This window comes from Myotis brandtii, unplaced genomic scaffold (genome assembly GCF_000412655.1).
Source record: "Myotis brandtii unplaced genomic scaffold, ASM41265v1 scaffold463, whole genome shotgun sequence".
Lineage (NCBI taxonomy): Eukaryota > Metazoa > Chordata > Mammalia > Chiroptera > Vespertilionidae > Myotis > Myotis brandtii.
Genome location: NW_005367694.1, coordinates 435,309 through 453,479, shown reverse-complemented (window position 1 = coordinate 453,479; position 18,171 = coordinate 435,309). Strand labels below are relative to the sequence as shown.

The 18,171-nt window shown below is 49.5% G+C and overlaps 1 protein-coding gene across 1 annotated transcript in view; it reads right to left on the bottom strand.

Annotated features, from left to right (window-relative positions):
• The window catches only part of WDR66 (WD repeat domain 66), a 52,478-nt gene that overhangs the window by 22,907 nt on the left and 11,400 nt on the right, over window positions 1-18,171 (bottom strand). The window contains exons 6-13 of the mRNA XM_014547016.1: window positions 17,432-17,565; window positions 15,856-15,906; window positions 13,546-13,751; window positions 7,952-8,146; window positions 6,985-7,235; window positions 6,248-6,399; window positions 4,051-4,224; window positions 2,056-2,240 (exon numbers count right to left, since the gene is read on the bottom strand). Coding sequence (XP_014402502.1) covers window positions 2,056-2,240; window positions 4,051-4,224; window positions 6,248-6,399; window positions 6,985-7,235; window positions 7,952-8,146; window positions 13,546-13,751; window positions 15,856-15,906; window positions 17,432-17,565 — 1,348 coding nt within the window. The remainder of the gene's footprint in view (window positions 1-2,055; window positions 2,241-4,050; window positions 4,225-6,247; window positions 6,400-6,984; window positions 7,236-7,951; window positions 8,147-13,545; window positions 13,752-15,855; window positions 15,907-17,431; window positions 17,566-18,171) is intronic.

Sequence of the window (18,171 nt, the reverse complement as noted above, 5' to 3'; positions counted from 1 at the left end):
CCCCCCCCCCCCCCCCCCCCCCCGCTTCCACTCTCTCTAAAAACTCGATGGGAAAAAATATCCTCTGGTGAGAAGGGAGGGAGGGAGGGAGGGAGGAAGGAAGGTCTTTCTGCTAATTGCAGGCTGATTTTCAAGTGCAGAAACTCCTGAGTGTGAGGCTCCAAGTCCCGGTCAGTGACTGTGGGCGGAGCTTCAAGCCTGGCGCCCTCCCCAGTCCATGTACTCAGCAAACTCCGTCTTCTCAGGACTGGGCATGTCTACAGGATATTCTTTGTCCAATGAGTTTGTGTCCATTAACGGTGATGTACGAAGACTCTGACATCTTCCTAAAACTCCTTTTCATGTATTTCCTTCAAATGCCTCCTTCCCCGTGTTTTCATAGTTGTTTTTTTTAATTGTGCTGGATTTCTCTCCAGTTGCTGCCACATGACAGGGCACTTCTCAGTCATTTCTCCTTGTGCCCTTCTAGAAAGAACTTCAAAAAATTCTGGGTGGTCGTGGCCTTTGGGGACCCATTTTATTGGATACATTGTTTTAAAATGACCTTCTCAAGCCTGGGGTCTGCTGCTGTCGACCACTTTCCCGACCCCCTTCCCTGGGCAGGGTGACGAGCGCATTCTCACTGTCTCTCCGGCCTCGTGCCCTGCTCTCCTCAGCCACACCCACCAGGCAGCCAGGCCGCAGGCGGCAGGAGGCTGCCCGCAGGGCTGACCAGGTAGGACCCCAGAGCCAGGCCTGCATCAGGGCCCACTTGTGCCAAGTGGACGACAGAGTCAGAGCCAGGTTCAAGGGTCCAGCCCTGCTGTCTGACCTTGCTCCATCGCCTCTGGGCCTGGGTGGGATCGTACTCTGCAGGGCTGTTTGAGACGAAATGAGATGACAAGGGCAGAGCCGGGCCCCCGCGGGGATGGTGCACAGTAGTCGGCATTGTCACGAGGAGCCGGCCCGGGGGGCCATGCCAAGCAGCACCAGAGGCCGACCTCAAACGCAGACCTGCTTTGGGGCGGAGGACCTGCTGCTCTCGGATGCCAAGCTTCGGATGCACTGGGATTGGTCCCTGGACCTCTTCTCCAGCCCCCCTTCCCTTCTGGAACCTTCTCTTGGCTCATGGCTCTAAAGCACCATGTGCTCTTGCCCTCGGATCTCCAGCCCAGCCTCGCCCAGGAACTCCACTCCTCCCATTAGAATGCAAATTCCGTGATGAAACATGGTTTTGTTGGCATCCCCACCTTCAGCACCTAGAACAGCACCTGGCTCAGGCAGGGGCTCAGGAAATGCTGAGTAAACACAGGAAGGCCATCCGTGGCCTGAGAAACTCCTCAGAACCAGGAGTCAGAACAGTCAAACCACCGGGCACTGAACTGGCTGTCTCTGTTTTCATCCACTAGCGAATAGTGGGAGGTGTTTTTAAATCCTGACTCCAGGATATTTTTCCCATTGATTTTTTTAGAGAAAGTGGAAGGGAAGGAGGGAGGAGTAGAAGGAGAGAAGAGAGAGGAGAGAGGAGAGAGGAGAGAGGAGAGAGGAGCGAGAGGGAGGGAAGGAGGGGGGGGGAGGGAGAGAGAGAGAGAGAGAGAGAGAGAGAGAGAAGCATTGATATGAGAGAGACACATTGAGTAGTTGCCTCCCACATGTACCCCTGGGCCGGGATCGATCCTGCAACCCAGGTATGTGCCCTTGACCAGGAATTGAACCCGTGACCCTTTGGTTCCTGGGCCGACACTCTAATTACTGAGCAACACCGGCCAGAGCAGAATGGAAGATATTATTGAGCATCGGTGACTTTTCTGGCTCCTTCACTGCGCCTCAGGCACTGAGTTCTGGGTGCCTTCTCTCTGTGCAGGGTGGGGCTCAGAAGCAAGGGCTCCGGGCTGGAATCTTGCCTCTGGCACTTCCCAGCCCAGTGACCTTATCTGCCTCAGTTTCCTCCTCTGCAAAACCAGTGATAGCTGTGCTGCTCACAGGTCCTTAAGCTGCAACTTGACATAGGCCAGGGGCTGAGAAACCGAATTACGTGCCATGTTAGTGGGAACCCCCCCACCCCCCCGGGCGTACCTGCACATTTTGGTGGTAGAATTGAAAAGTTTCACTTTGTAGCCGCTGTTGGAGATGAGCAGGAAGAGTTCCTTGGTGAGTGGTGGGTACCAGATCATACAGGTGGGGTAGTTGCCCTGGTCAGTTTGGTGAATGTCCAGCACTTCCAGGTGGTTTTTGTAGCTCCCGAGAAGATTATACTCGATCTGCAGAGGCGCCCAGACGGACAAACATGAAGACGGAGCTGGATGAAGTCAGCCCAAAGTCCTATTCTAAGAGAAGACTGGGCTAGACCCTTAACCTAATAAGCTACCAGGAGGGAGTATTCATTACGAGCAAAATGAGGAGTAAGCACTCTGAAACATGATGCCATTTAATGCTCACCACTCCCCGGCCAAGTAATACTGCTGTGCCCATTTTACAGATGAGAAAACCGATGTTCAGAGAGGTTCAGGGGCTTGCCCAAGGTCACACAGTTAAGAAGTGTAAAGTGACACCCAGGAAAACACACATGGTGTCAAAATAAGCCAAAGGAAAATCATTTGGGCAAATATAAAAAAGACCCCAAGTAAAATTCCCTTTATTAACCTTCGGTCGAGAATATGTTTGTATATTTTCAGAAAACAACTCCAAGACCATGTGGATTCCTGCAACAGAGAGGAATTATCAGGAATGCTCCAGCCATGAAGACAAGAGGAAAAACAATCCAGAGATGAAGGACGCTGACGTCACTTTGCCATGCTAGCAGTCAGCAGCTGTGCGTCGCTGCAGGTTGCCCAGGATCAAACCAGAGAGGGTCGGACCTGCATTGCCACCATTTGTCCACCATCCAGAACTGAAATATCATTGCTGACACCTACACATAAGGAACTGTCGGACATTGAAACTTGGACTCAGAACTCTAAAATTTTTTGGGTTAAAAAAAAAAAAAAAAAAGAGGGGGGAAAAAAAAAAAAAAAAAAAAAAGAAGTGTAAAGTGAGGATTCAAATTTAGGTTCAGCTGACTCCAAAACCTGAACTCTTACAGTTACTAGTATGTTATACGGCTTCCTTTCCCCATTATCTTGGGGGTAGGACAGGGGTGGGCAAACTTTTTGACTCGAGGGCCATAATGGGTTCTTAAACTGGACCGGAAGGCCGGAACAAAAGCATGGATGGAGTGTTTGTGTGAACTAATATAAATTCAAAGTAAACATCACTACATAAAAGGGTACGGTCTTTTTTTTTTTTTAGTTTTATTCATTTCAAACGGGCCGGATCCGGCCCGCGAGCCGTAGTTTGCCCACGGCTGGGGTAGGAACTCATTCATACCTAAGTCTCAGCACCTGATAGTCATAAATCAGCGGCCTGCTGAATTTCACCCACAGGTAGGTTTTGGTGGCCAAACCAGGATGGAAGGATGGATGGATGGATGGATGGATGGATGGATGGATGGATGGGTGGATGGATGGGTGGGAGGATGGGTGAATGGGTGGATGGGTGAATGGATGAGTGGATGGATGGATGGATGGATGGATGGATGGATGGATGGAAGGATGGATGGGTGAATGGATAGAATAAAGGAAGGAAGGGGAGGGAAATTAAGATGAGGGACAGATACACAGACTGACTGATTTCGAATGCTCTTGGCTTGATCATGTAACATTACATTTGACGCTGTCCCTACCTTTCCCTCTTATCTCACATTCTCCGTGAGGTGTCACATTTGGGGAGGAAGTGTCAGTGAGTGTCAGCTTTCCAAATTACACTGAGAGGCGAGGGCGGCCAGGTTTCCCTGCTGTGGGAACACCACCTCCCTGCCGCCGCCGCACCGCTTCCCAGAAGCCTCCTCACTCAGGACACGAGTCGGAGCCGTGTTAAGACCAAGTACCAACTCGGAGAGGTTTGCACTACTTCTCGGTACATTCATTGTCTCCAACAAACACACACAGTGGGCCGGGGTCTGTGCCGGACACCAGGGATGGAACAAGAATGAGACGCATGGGTGGCCCGGTGAACGAAAACGACCCAGCTCACCAGGAGCCGGTCTCTCCCGAGGCTCAGCAGTCTGGGCTCATTGCTATCCAGATGAACCCCGAACAGGAGACTCCGAATGCTTTGGCGATGAGAACGCAGCCTTGCCAGGTATTCCCAGACCCTCTGACTATTCCTGACCTTGACCATGTAAACGGCCACAGTAAAATTTGCATCCTGCATATGAGCAAAAGAACAGAAATTATTCCTTTTCACAGTTTTTAACTTAAAAAATAATCTTTATTGCCCTGGCCAGGTAGCTCAGTTGGTTAGAGCGTCGTCCCAGTGTGCCACGGTTATGGGTTCAATCTCGGTCAGGGCACATACTAGTACAAGAAGCAACCAATGAATGATAAACAAGTGGAACAACAATTTGATTGCCCTCTTTCTCTCTCTCTCTCTCTCTCTCTCTCTCTCTCTCAAAAGCAATTTTAAAAAATCATCATTATGTTTTTTGTACCAATTTTGCTGTTAGAATATTTTGTCTGAAAATAAATCTTTGTCTATCGGAGCAAGTGGTAAAATGATGCCCATTTTACAGATGAGAAAATTAAGGTTGAGAGTAGATAACTCACAAAGGTAGCGGTGTCTCTGACACCACCTCATTCTCTGTGGAAGCCTTGACTCCTTTTGCCTTTGTCTCCCCATCTCTATATCCAGCTACAAATGAAAAGGTAGACTTTTTTTCTAAAAAGTATGATGGTTGAGCCCTGGCCAGTGTTGCTCAGTGGGTAGAGTTTCGGCCCTTGAACCAAAGGGTGGTGGGTTTGATTCCTAGTCAAGGGCATGTACCTGGGTTGCAGACTCAATCCCTAGCCCTGGTCAGGGGTGCATTTGGGAGGCAACTAATCAATGTGTCTCTTTCACATTGTTGTTTCTCTCTTTCTCTCCCTCTCCTTCCCTCCCTTCTACTCTCTCTAAAAAAATCAATGGAAAAAATATCCTTGGGTGAGGATTAACAAAACAAAGAAATGACTTTATTGTTCTCCTAAAAAATGACACATGCTCATTATAAAATTTTTTTTTAAAGTATCATGGATGAGAGTGACACGGTCAGAGTGGGCGAGAGTGGCCTGAAGGGACACTCAGTGGGTGTGTGGCGGGAGGCGAGCGGGGGTGGCTTCTGGCCTCTGGCAGTGCTGTGATCTGACCGGAAGGCAGGTCAGGCCGAGGCCGGAGGCGATGGGGAAGCACCGGAAGGGGTGGACTGCGGTTTTGTCGAGTGAAGACGGTTGCTTTGTCTCTTCCCACAAACATCCAGGCAGGATGAGAACGGTGCGGACGAAGAGAACTGGCAGGAAGGCAGAGGGCGAGGGCGGAGGAAATCTTCACTGGGTTTAGGAACCCTATTCATAGAGGGGAGGACGGAATCCGAGGTACGGGTGGAAGACTTTGCTTTGAGATAAAGGAGAATGTCATCTCGTCACAAAAATGAAAGGGACAGATGAAAGAATGATGCAGAGAAGGGGTCCCAAAAACTAACAAACCAAAGTAGTCGTCAGGGTCCAAGCTTAGAAGTTCTGAGGCCCTGGCCTTATTTTAAGGCAAAAGTCCCCTCACCCCACCCCTTTCCTCTTTTGATAACAGCTTTATCGAGCTATAATTCACATACAACGCAATTCATTTAAAGTGTACGGTTCAATGGGTTTTAGTATATTCCGAGCTGTATGTCCATCATCAAAAATCCTATATCCTTTAGCAGTTATTCTCCAACCCTCCAACCCACCTTTTTTAATGTTTTTAAATTGATTTCAGAGAAGAAGGGAGGGAGGAAGAGAGAGAGAGAGAGAGAGAGAGAGAGAGAGAAGCATCAATGATGAGAGAGAATTTTCGAATGGCTGCCTCCTGCATGCCCCCTACTGGGGCATGTGCCCTGACTAGGAATTGAACCCTGACCTCATGGTTCATGGGTCAATGCTCAACCACTGAGCTACACTAGCCAGGCCCTCTCTTTAAAAAAAAATAAAACAATAATTTTAGAGAGAGAAAAATGGGGGAGGGAGAGAGAGAGAGAGAGAGAGAGAGACTGATTTGTTGTCTCACTTATTTATGCATTTATTGGTTGATTCTTGCATGTGCCCTGACCAGAGATCAAACCCACAATCTCTGTAAATCAGACTGAGCTACCTGGGGCCAGTGCCTCTTTGGTTTTAAATAAGGTTGCTGAGCCACACAGAACAGTCTCAGCAAAAACACTCACCGCGGTTGCCATGTACTGGGAGTTATGGGAGAAGCTGATGTGCGTCACGCTGGTCCTGGAATAGTTGAAAGGCTCTGGGATTCCATTTTCCAAGGACATTGCATCAAGAATGTAAACTGTCCCCTCGGTGAAGCCAGCTCCAAGAAGGTCTCCTGAAATCACAAGCCAGAGAACAGTGGTCGAAAGGGCTTCTTGCCTGGCTGGTGGGGCTCAATGGTTGAGTGTCGACCTATGAACCAGGAGATCACAGTTCGATTCTAGGACAGGGCACATGCCCAGAGATTGTAGGCTTGATCCCCAGCGTGGGGCGTGCAGGAGGCAGCTGATAAATGATTCTCTCTCGTCATTGATGTTTCTCTCTCTCTCTCCCTCTCCCTTCCTCTTTGAAATCAATAAAAATTAAAAAAAAATTTTTTTTAAAAAAGGGGCTTCTTTCATTTAAGAAACACAGACTCCGTGCCAGGCCTTGTCCTAGGTCCCCAGGAGACAGTGACGAGTGACAGACAAGGTCCCTCATCGGAGAAAACCACCCCGAAAAGATGACAGCCTGGGAGGGACGCTCAGAGACCCTGAGCACCCAGGGCTGCAGGAGCCGGAGGGAGAAGGCATCTCGTCCGGCCAGGCCAGGCGGAGGGAGTCGGGTCAAGGCCAGCTCCCAGCAGCCGTGACAGCCACAGCCACAGCCATTGTGTCTGCTTCGCTCTGGAACCTGAGAGAGGCGGATACAACGAAAATACCTTCGGGGTTGTAGGTCAGACTCTGGATTCCAAGCCCCTTCTCGAAGACTCTGCTGAAAAGGTATCTTTTCTTTTTATAATCCCACACTTTGATCATGCCACAGGAACTCCCGATGGTGATGAGGGGCTGATACGGGTGGCAGGAGATGGCACAAATGGCTTCCTTGGGCTCTATGAGTAACTTCTCCAGCTTGGTCTCATCTGCCTTTAAGTGGTACACGATCGCATCAGATGTTCCGATGATAAAATTCCTGTTTGCCAAGGAGAGACCAAACAGCATCAGCGTTTGCAGGGAACGGGCGCGCCAGCCAGCCACGCTGCTTCTAAATTGCCCATGAAACGCCTCTGTCGTCTGTAATTTAGTGACATTATTAACCCACCGCCTCCAAAAATATACCACGCACCCCCAACAGCCTCCATTTGCAAGTGAAAAAGCCCACATTTCTCCATGGAAATTGAGTCATTAGGCATGCAGATGGACAGTCGTTTGTACAATTAGCTAATCTGCACATGCAAATATTCATTTGTGTATGCAAATATGGAGCTGGGCGCGCACACACACAGCCGCGCCTGCAGATACCACCAGGGTAATTGAGCAGGCTCACAGATAATTCCGTCTTGAAATGTTATGGCTATTAATTATCAAAGGCCTTTAACTGCGCTGCGAGGACAAACTCGGCTTCCAGAAGAGACCAGCCTGCAAGCGAAGGGCTCCAGGCGGAGCAGAGCTCAGAGCTCAGGGATAAGCCCTTGCAGCTTCCAGTCACGGAAGATTCTTCATATGAAATTAATGTTTCATTTTTAAAAATGGGTCGGAATTATAATCAGCCAGAGAGACCCATCTACCAGCTATGCTCAGGACTGACCCGGAGGGCCGGTTCCCTCACTTCCCATCCCAGGAACGGGGTGGACACTCCCGGCCCATCCTTTCTGACCATTCAGATGACTAGATTCAGGAACAACGTACCTTATGACAAAAATGTCACCTTTTAAAGTGCAGTCTGAAGGGTAGTTTGATTTCTCGGTAGGAGGCGTCGCCAGGGTCTTCGAGAAGGACAGCGTTCTTATGGAGCTCAGTTTGAAGTTGCTGAACCAGTTCATGATGGACAGGGTGCGATCGTAGAACTTAATGTTACCCTTCACGTCACCTGTGACAATATAGCTGAAATGGAGAATAACATCAGTTTGTTAAAGAATAGTAATAAGAACCGTCTATATTTTTAAACATTTTTTTTCAAATAAAAAAAATTGTTGTTGGTTGGAGAGAGAGGAAGGGGCGGGAGGGAGAGAGAGAAATACTGATTTGTTGTTTCACTTATTTATGCATTTATTGGTTGCTTCCTGCATGTCCCCTGACTGGGGATTGAACCTGCAACCTTGGCGTATCAGAATGATGCTCCAGCCAACTGAGCTACCCAGCCAGGGCCTCAGTACCACGTACTGAGCACTTAATTGTATGTCAGGCTCTGGATTCCTTCTGGGCATTGTAAAAACTCCACTTAATGCTCTGCCCTGTGAGGCTGGTTTTGCTCTTATCCCCTTTACAGCTAGGGAACCAAGGCTCAGAGAAGTTCAGAAACCTGCTCAAGGCCTGGGGTTGCCAGATATAGCAAATAAAAATGCAGGAAGCCCAGTTAAATGTGAATTTCAGACAGACAATGAGTCATTTTTGAGTGTAAGTTCGTCCCCAATATTGTACAGAACATACTTATGCCTGGCAACCCTTTCAGGTCCACGTGGTGAGTGAGACCATGCAGGGGTCCAGGTGTGTCCAACACAGTCGCTGCTCTCCGAGACCAGCCCCAGTGACTTACATTCTCCGCCTTGAGACTGCAGACAACCACAGAGGCTGTCTACCGGCCTTTCAAGATCTCACAAGCTGCAAATGGGGTACCAGCCACTTTATAAGAAGGCACTGCTGCCCGGCCAGTATTGCTCAGTGGTGGAGCGTCGACCCAGGTACTAAGAGGTCACGGTTCGATTCCCGGTCAGGGCACATGGCTGGGTTTCCGGCTCCATTTCCAGTAGGGGGCGTGCAGGGGACAGCAGATCAATGATGTTTTGCTTGTTGATGTTTCTCTCTCTCTATCCCTCTCCCTTCCTCTCCCTAAAACACAATTAAAACATTTTTTTTTTAAAAAAAGAAGGCATTGCTGTTAGAGCGACTGTAAAACCCTGTCCAATCACCACAGCCAAAGGCAAAGATGCTTTTATTTCCAGTCCTCAGATCCATCCCTAATGGGCTTGCTTTTTAAAAAAAAATTTTTTTTTCAAATTCATTTTAGAGAGGAAGGGAGAGGGGGAGAGAGAGATAGAAACATCAATGACGAGAGAGAATCATTGATTGGCTGCCCCTGCACACCACCTACTGGGGATCGAGCCTGCAACCCAGGCATGTGCCCTTGACCGGAATCAAACCTGGGACCCTTCAGTCTGCAGGCCGACGCTCCATTCACTGAGCCAAACCCGCTAGCTCAGTGGTTCTCAACCTTGGCTGCCCATTAGAATCACCTGGGAATCTTTTTAAAATCCTGATTTCTGGGCCTCATCCTCCGGAAATTCTGTTTCTTTGTTAGTAGTAATGTTGTGGCCCCACCCCATAACAAAGAAACAGAATTTCCGGAGGATGAGGCCCAGAAATCAGGATTTTAAAAAGATTCCCAGGTGATTCTAATGGGCAGCCAAGGTTGAGAACCACAGAGCTAGGGCAAGGACTTGCTTTTTTTAAGCCTCTGACAGAATTCTAATCACGGGGGAAGTTGAGGGGGAGGGGGAGTGAGTTTCCTCTTATATACCCAAAGTGATTAAATGAGGTTTCTGATTAATAAGCAAGGCAGGTGGGCTGTGTAATTGGCGAAAACATCTTTCACTGCCCTCTGCTGGACAGAAACGGCAAAGCAGGCCACGCGTTTTCAGAGAGCTTTCCTGGCTGGGTTTCATTAACGTGGGGGGAACCGAGGCCTGGTCTTTCCTGGGCCCTAACCCCCGACTAATACAAGGTTGATGGCATCGTGACTGCAATTCTACCACTGATCTCTTCGCACCGCCGAGTGAGGATGACAATGGCGTTTCTCTGTAAACCTGCACCAGGGCCTCAGCGTCTGCTGGACAAAAGAAAGGAGAGGGGACTGGCCCGTCTGGCTCAGTGAATCTCTGGTCCAGGGCAGGTAACCGGGCTGCAGGATCGATCCCCCACGCTGGTTGGGCCGTGTGCAGGAGGCAAACAATCAGTGTGTCTCTCTCACATCAATGTTTCTCTGTGTGTGTGTGTCTTTCCCCCTCCCTTCCACTCTCTAAAAATCAATGAAAGAATATCCTCCAGTGAGGATTTTTTAAAAAAAGGAAAATAAAAGGGAAAGCAAAGCAGCTTTCAGAAAGCAGGTGGCCCAGGGGCTCCAACCATGCGGGCAGGGTCCTGGTCTTCAGGGGATTTTCTCCATCCTTTTGGGAACTTCTCTCTCACACCAATGAGGACTATTTGGCTCAGAGCTCCCCTGTGCCAGACAGTGAGCTAAGAGTTTTACATGCCTTGTCTCCCTAACTCCTCATGAAATCACTCGGAGATGGATACTATTGTGCCCATCTTACAGATGGAAAAACGGAAGCTTGACGAAGTTCAGTTCTCTGCCCACTCAGCAAGATAGGGATGTATCTGGAATGGGAACACTCTCTCTTTCTCTGAGGCGAAGGCTTTTTATAAAAAAAAATTTTTTTTTTTATTGATTTCAGAGAGGAAGGGAGAGGGAGAGAGAGATAGAAACATCAATGATAGAATCATTGATTGGCTGCCTCCTGCAGGCCTACTACTGGGGATCCAGCCTGCAACCCAGGCATGTGCCCTTGACCGGAATTGAACCTGGAACCCTTCAGTCCCCAGGTCAACACTCTATCCACTGAGCCCAACTAATGTCCCTGGATATATTCTATGCATATATAAAATACAGGTATACATTTAAAGGGGTTTTTAATACCTTTATAGGCCCTGGCCAGGTAGCTCTGTTGGTTAGAGCATCATCCCTATATGCCAAGATTATGGGTTTGATCCCCGGTCAGGACACATACAAGAATCAACCAATGAATGCATGAATAAGTGGGATAACAAATCGATGTTTCTCTCCCTCCCTTCCTCGCTCTCTAAAAATCAATAAAATTTGATAAAAGACTTTGATGGTCTTTTTAAGAAATGAAATATCCACACTAATAAAAGACAAAGATGCTAATTGACTGTACCTTCCGTGGGATCAGGCCTGCCCTGTGCGACCTGTAGAGCCATAACCTCTCCATCGGCCCTGCCCCGAGTGTGACAGTGGTGGCGCCCCAACCCCCTGATCGGCCCTGCTCTGTGGGTGATAGAGGGTGGCGCCCCAACCCCCCTCCACGGGCCTTGCTCTGTGTGTGACAGGGTAGAGCCATAACCTCTCCATCGGCCCTGCCCCGAGTGTGACAGTGGTGGCGCCCCAACCCCCTGATCGGCCCTGCTCTGTGGGTGATAGAGGGTGGCGCCCCAACCCCCCTCCACGGGCCTTGCTCTGTGTGTGACAGGGTAGAGCCATAACCTCTCCATCGGCCCTGCCCCGAGTGTGACAGTGGTGGCGCCCCAACCCCCTGATCGGCCCTGCTCTGTGGGTGATAGAGGGTGGCGCCCCAACCCCCCTCCACGGGCCTTGCTCTGTGTGTGACAGGGTAGAGCCATAACCTCTCCATCGGCCCTGCCCCGAGTGTGACAGTGGTGGCGCCCCAACCCCCTGATCGGCCCTGCTCTGTGGGTGATAGAGGGTGGCGCCCCAACCCCCCTCCACGGGCCTTGCTCTGTGTGTGACAGGGTAGAGCCATAACCTCTCCATCGGCCCTGCCCCGAGTGTGACAGTGGTGGCGCCCCAACCCCCTGATCGGCCCTGCTCTGTGGGTGATAGAGGGTGGCGCCCCAACCCCCCTCCACGGGCCTTGCTCTGTGTGTGACAGGGTAGAGCCATAACCTCTCCATCGGCCCTGCCCCGAGTGTGACAGTGGTGGCGCCCCAACCCCCTGATCGGCCCTGCTCTGTGGGTGATAGAGGGTGGCGCCCCAACCCCCCTCCACGGGCCTTGCTCTGTGTGTGACAGGGTAGAGCCATAACCTCCCCATTGGCCCTGCCCTGAGTGTGACAGGGTGCAGCGCCCCAACCCCCTGATCCGCCCTGCTCTGTGTGTGACAGGGGGCGGTGCCCCAACCCCCCAATTGGCCCTACCCTGAGCGTGACTGAGGGTGGCATCGCAACCTCCTGATCCGCCCTGCTCTGTGTGTGACAGGGGGCGGTGCCCCAACTCCCCTATTGGCCCTACTCTGTGAGTGACAGGGGGGAGCTCCTCAACCCCCTGATCGGCCCTGCTCTGTGGGTGATAGAGGGTGGCGCCCCAACCCCCCTCCACGGGCCTTGCTCTGTGTGTGACAGGGTAGAGCCATAACCTCCCCATTGGCCCTGCCCTGAGTGTGACAGGGTGCAGCGCCCCAACCCCCTGATCCGCCCTGCTCTGTGTGTGACAGGGGGCGGTGCCCCAACTCCCCTATCTGCCCTACTCTGTGAGTGACAGGGGGGAGCTCCTCAACCCCCTGATCGGCGCTGCTCTGTGCGTGACAGGGGGGAGCTCCTCAACCCCCTGATCGGCGCTGCTCTGTGCGTGACAGGGGGGAGCTCCTCAACCCCCTGATCGGCGCTGCTCTGTGCGTGACAGGGGGGAGCTCCTCAACCCCCTGATCGGCGCTGCTCTGTGCGTGACAGGGGGGAGCTCCTCAACCCCCTGATCGGCCCTGCTCTGTGGGTGACAGGGTGCAGCGCCCCAACCCCCGATCTGCCCTACTCTGTGAGTGACAGGGGGGAGCTCCTCAACCCCGATTGGCCCTGCTCTGTGCATGACAGGGGGCGGCGCCCCAACTCCCCAATCAGCCCTGCTCTGAGCCTGACGAGGGGCTGCACTTAGGGATTGGGCCTGCCCTCTGCCACCCGGGAGCAGGCCTAAGCCAGCAGGTCGTTATCTCCCGAGGGGTCCCAGACTGCGAGAGGGCACAGGCCGGGCTGGGGGACCCCCCTCCCCCCGCCCCCGGAGTGCACAAATTTTTGTGCACCGGGCCTCTAGTATATATATATAAAAAAAGCTAAGCAACCGGCCAACCAGCCAACTGGCCAACCGGCCAGTAAGTATGACACACACTGACCACCAAGGGGCAGATGCTCAATGTAGGAGCTGCTGAGCGACGGCAACTTTGCAGAGTGTCCTCTCACACTCCGGACCCCTCAGGGGATGTCAGAGAGCCGGTTTCAGCCCAATCCCTGCAGGCCAGGCCGAGGGACCCCACCTGCCTGAGGGACCCCACTCATTCCACAGACGCCCTTTGAGCCCCGGCGTCACCCCAGGTATGGCCAGTCAGGAAGGAACCTCGGGAGGTTGGCTCCAAGGTGTGTCTAGCCCATCTCGCCCAGTCTCACCCCGCTGGCCACCTTCTAATTAATTTCCTTTCAATGTGCACGAATCCGTGCACTGGGCTTCTAACCATCTACGGCTACTTTTTAGTTCCGTTAATTACCTGTCAACTGTAGTAAGCACAGTGATACCCTCTTTCTGCAAGTGAACCAGTTTACAAGGCTTGATGTAGGGGAGGGTGGAGGCAGATAGCGGGGGGCGGTACACATCCCAGACCACCAGCTTCCCTTCCAGGGTGGCCGACAGGACTTGGGTTAAATTCAGGTGAAAGATGGACTGGCTGAACTTCCCCACGTGCTTGTTGAACGTCTGCATTTCAAAAGGCAGATCATGAGCTATCGTTGGTGAGACGCATAAAACAAACTGTTTACCCACACGTGGCGTTTTATAATACCGCCCTGAAATACAGTAGAAAAAGATACAAAAGTTTAAAAAGCACAAATCAATCCCTTAAAAAAACACTCCCCTGTGGATTGCCCTGGCCCAGGCAGCTCTGAAGCTCACGTGCTAAGATTGAGTGAAAGGCTGTGTATTCTGTCCGTTAAACTGTTTGCTGAAAGCAAATGCCAGAGTGGCCAACCTCTGCTCCTACCTGTTCCACTTTCCTCGCTGAGGTTTCAGAGACGGATAAAGAAACCAAGGTCTGCCGTGGGCAGAAGCACACCCCAGCCGTAAGACACCATAAAACAGTTCTCCCGGCCTCCCTGGGACCATCCATTACTCTCATCGGTGGGAGTGAAGCACTGTACACGGAAGTGTCCCTCAGGCTCCCCGTGAAGCTTGTGCTGCGTAGAACAAGGCGAGCCAGGCCTTGGAGGCAGCGCTGTCCTTGCCTGGTCACCCGGAGCGATCGCCTGTGCGGCGGAACCGGGTCCCGTCGCCTGCGCATTTCCTGACCTGAGACCCGTGTGGTCTTCGCTCAGCGAGAACCACAGGCTAGTTTTTCTGCTTCCCGTCTGCACTCCTGGTGTGACTCCCAGAAATCCCATGTCTAAGCAGGCATGCCAAGAGGAAAGAAGACGACGAGACCGACGGACATGGGAGAGATGATTCTGTCTGCAAACTCTTGTTTTTTAGATCAAATTATCAGCAAATAAATGCAGCCAGTTCCAGTTATTCGTGGCCTTAGACAACGTCTTAGAGGGGAGGTATAGGGAGAACCCAGTGCAGGGAGTGAAGCCGCTCCGCGAGGGATCAGCAAATGAAATAAATGAGAGGAACTTGCAGTCTGTCTGTCATACGACGCAGTACGTCTGCCGCCCAATTGTCTAAGATCCTAAGGTTTACCTCGTCTGGCCTGAACACAAGAGGATCAGTAAAAACAACAACAAAAAAACAACTGGTTAAGCAAGGGCACCGGGCTTTTTCTAAGAGCAGCCCCGTTTCAATACGAAGCATTTTTATTATTTCAATCTGCAGAGACTCCGTGGAGCATAACAGCCACGAATAACTGGAACTGGCTGCATTTATTTGTTGATAATTTGATCTAAAAAACAAGAGTTTGCAGACAGAATCATCTCTCCCATGTCCGTCGGTCTCGTCGTCTTCTTTCCTCTTGGCATGCCTGCTTAGACATGGGATTTCTGGGAGTCACACCAGGAGTGCAGACGGGAAGCAGAAAAACTAGCCTGTGGTTCTCGCTGAGCGAAGACCACACGGGTCTCAGGTCAGGAAATGCGCAGGCGACGGGACCCGGTTCCGCCGCACAGGCGATCGCTCCGGGTGACCAGGCAAGGACAGCGCTGCCTCCAAGGCCTGGCTCGCCGCGCTTCTACTGGCTCTTAAAAATCTAAATGCCCAATATCTTTTCTTACAATATGCCTTTATAGATTTCAGAGAGAGGAAGGGAGAGGGAGAGAGAGAGAAACATCGTGATGAGAGGAGAATCATCGATCGGCTGCCTCCTGCACGCCCCACGCTGGGGATCAAGCCCACAACATGGGCATGTGCCCTGACCAGGAATAGCACCGTGACCTCCTGGTTCATAGGTCGATGCTCGACCACTGAGCCACACTGGCGTGGCTCAATATCTTCATTACTCTGAACACTGAGCAGCCAGCTACTCTGTGTTCAACTACTCTACTTACGTGACTCCATACTAACTGCCCTTCTTTGTCATATGTGCACGCATAGTTTACTGAAGCCATCACTTTCTGGGGGGATTATGTTCTCATGGGAATAAACTTCCTTTTCTATAATATTTTATTTTTAATAGCACATCCGTTATTTTCAACTGACAAATTCAATATGGTAAAGGACCCAACGAAAGTATTTTTATATATTATTTCCCTATATTAAGACATGCAAAGAGCAGCCCAAAATGACTAAGCTCACACGTACATGTTTATTCTCCACAAAACCAGATGGGGAAAAAATAAATATAAATAAATTAAAAAGCGACGGACATACTCACTTTTTCTGTTAAAAGTGGGGCACTGTGAATAAGTATCTCTCTCTCTTCATACTGGTAAGTACAGAAAAAAAAACAAACAAAAAAACATCACTACTAAAACAAAGACCTGGTTTCCCAAAGAACTAACTACATAACAACAAAATCGGAACAAACGCGTCTAAACAGGCTCAGAGTTTTGCAGCTTCTACAGGTAAGAGGACTGCTGCCTCCAGGGACAGCCAGAAACATTCAGCCAGAAGAGCAAATAGTGAAGAATTGCCACAAATGATTGCGACCTGAAATGGTGGTCAGTGCGAGTGGATTCCACCTGTATAAGGCTCTCAAGCTATCACAAATACCTGAAGTAATGATCATCGCTGAAAATCAGCCACGCAATGTGTTTTTTGTTATTTACTGGCATCTTTTATTGAGGGAAAGTGGACATCACATAAAATCAGCCACTGGCCCTTTTAAAGTGTACAACTCAGTGATACTTAGCCTGTGAACAATGCTGTGTAACCATCATTCCTCTCCCCAGAGGGAAGCCCCTGCCCATTAAGTGGCCCTGCCCCAGCCCCTCCTCCGGCCCCGAGAACCACTATTCTGGATCCTGTCTCGATGGGTTTACCTATTCTGGACATTTCACATAAGTGGAATATTCCATGTACACCACGTGACTTTTTGTGTCTGGCTTCTCTCTCACTCAGCGTCACGTTTTCAAGGTTCATCCACTGCGTAGGATGAAATCAGTTCTCCATTCCTTTTAATGGCTAAATAATATTCCATTGTATAGATGGACCACCTTTTGTTTATCCATTCATGTGTTGATGGACATTCGGTTTGGTTCAACTTTTTGGTTATTGCAAATGTCGCTGCTGCTGTGAACACCTGTGTGTATTTTTTGTCTGTTTTCAATTCTTTTGAGGCTATACCTAGGAATTGCTGACTCATATGGTAATTTTACGTTTAACTTCTTAAAAAAAATACGTTGTTATTGTTTTTTTGAGAGAGAGAGAGGGAGGGAGAGGAAGGGAGATAGAAACATCCATGATAGAGAAACATTGATGAGCTGCCTCCTGCACGCCCACTACTGGAGATCGAGCCTGAAACCCCAGCATATGCCCTGACCGGAAATCAAACCAGACACCTCTTGGTACATGGGTCGATGCTCAATCCACTGAGCCACACGGGCTGGGCTATGTTTGACTTTTGATCTTGTTTTAATGTCATAATTTTGCCCTGTGTCAGTATAAATATTGCTGATCTGTTTTCTAATCCTTTCTAAAAGGCCCAAGATCTCAAAAAAACAAAAACAAAACAAAAACACCACCCTATACTTTAGACCTGTTAAATATATTCATATAGATATTTGACTTTTTACTTAAAAATTAAATAAGAGTTAAATTATCTACTTCAGAATTAATATGCTAATTTCCAATGTGACTAAAATAAATACTGTAATTAAATCAAAACATTTCAATATATTTATTGCTTCCTAAGTACATACAATATTGTTACATTACCAAAACATCTGTCCTCAAAGGATGAACATGTGTTTGTTAGTAAACTTAAAGCAAATCGAGATATTTGTACTTACCCACAAATAATATATTGCCCGTACTTTACTATTGCTCACCAATTCTTTATTATTTGTTGGATTAAAAATAAGGTAGTTCTGAAATATAAAGTATGGAGACATATTACAATAAACGATAAATTTTCTGTTTCTCTCTGGTTAAGTTAAATGTTAAAATTAAGTGAGATTTTTATTAAAATACATAACTGAATAGGAATCTAAAACAGAGCAGACATGACATTGTATAAGCAGGAGGAATATAAATACCAATCATTAAAGTTGATGGTCTCAGTGCATTCCCTTTCTTAGTCTCATTTATTATAACTCATCATCTAGGAATTAGAACAAGCAAAAGTAAACCAGCATTCACCAACAACTCTTATTCTGTGTTCTTGAGGAGAAAGGCCACTGCGTACACAGTTCTGAATCCGACAGGGCCACAGGCAGCTTGGAATGAATACAAAATATTGGAAGGAGATTCTGCTTCCTGCCAAGGTGCTGAATAGCAGGGGGACCTGGCTCCCTTCCTGAAAATCAGCCCCGCAGATCCTCTAGAAGCGAGGGAAGCGTGCAACGCAGAGACGGAACAATCCCTCAACAGAAAGTGGGAAATCCCTGGGAGACTTTCCGTGCACATCTTGAGATGGCACGGGTACAGCCTGAGATGCAGGGTTCCAGGCGTGGCATCAAGAAGCAAGTTGGACAAAGACGTTGAATGCATATATGCACAACACAGCCTATAGGGTGCTGAAGGCCTGGGG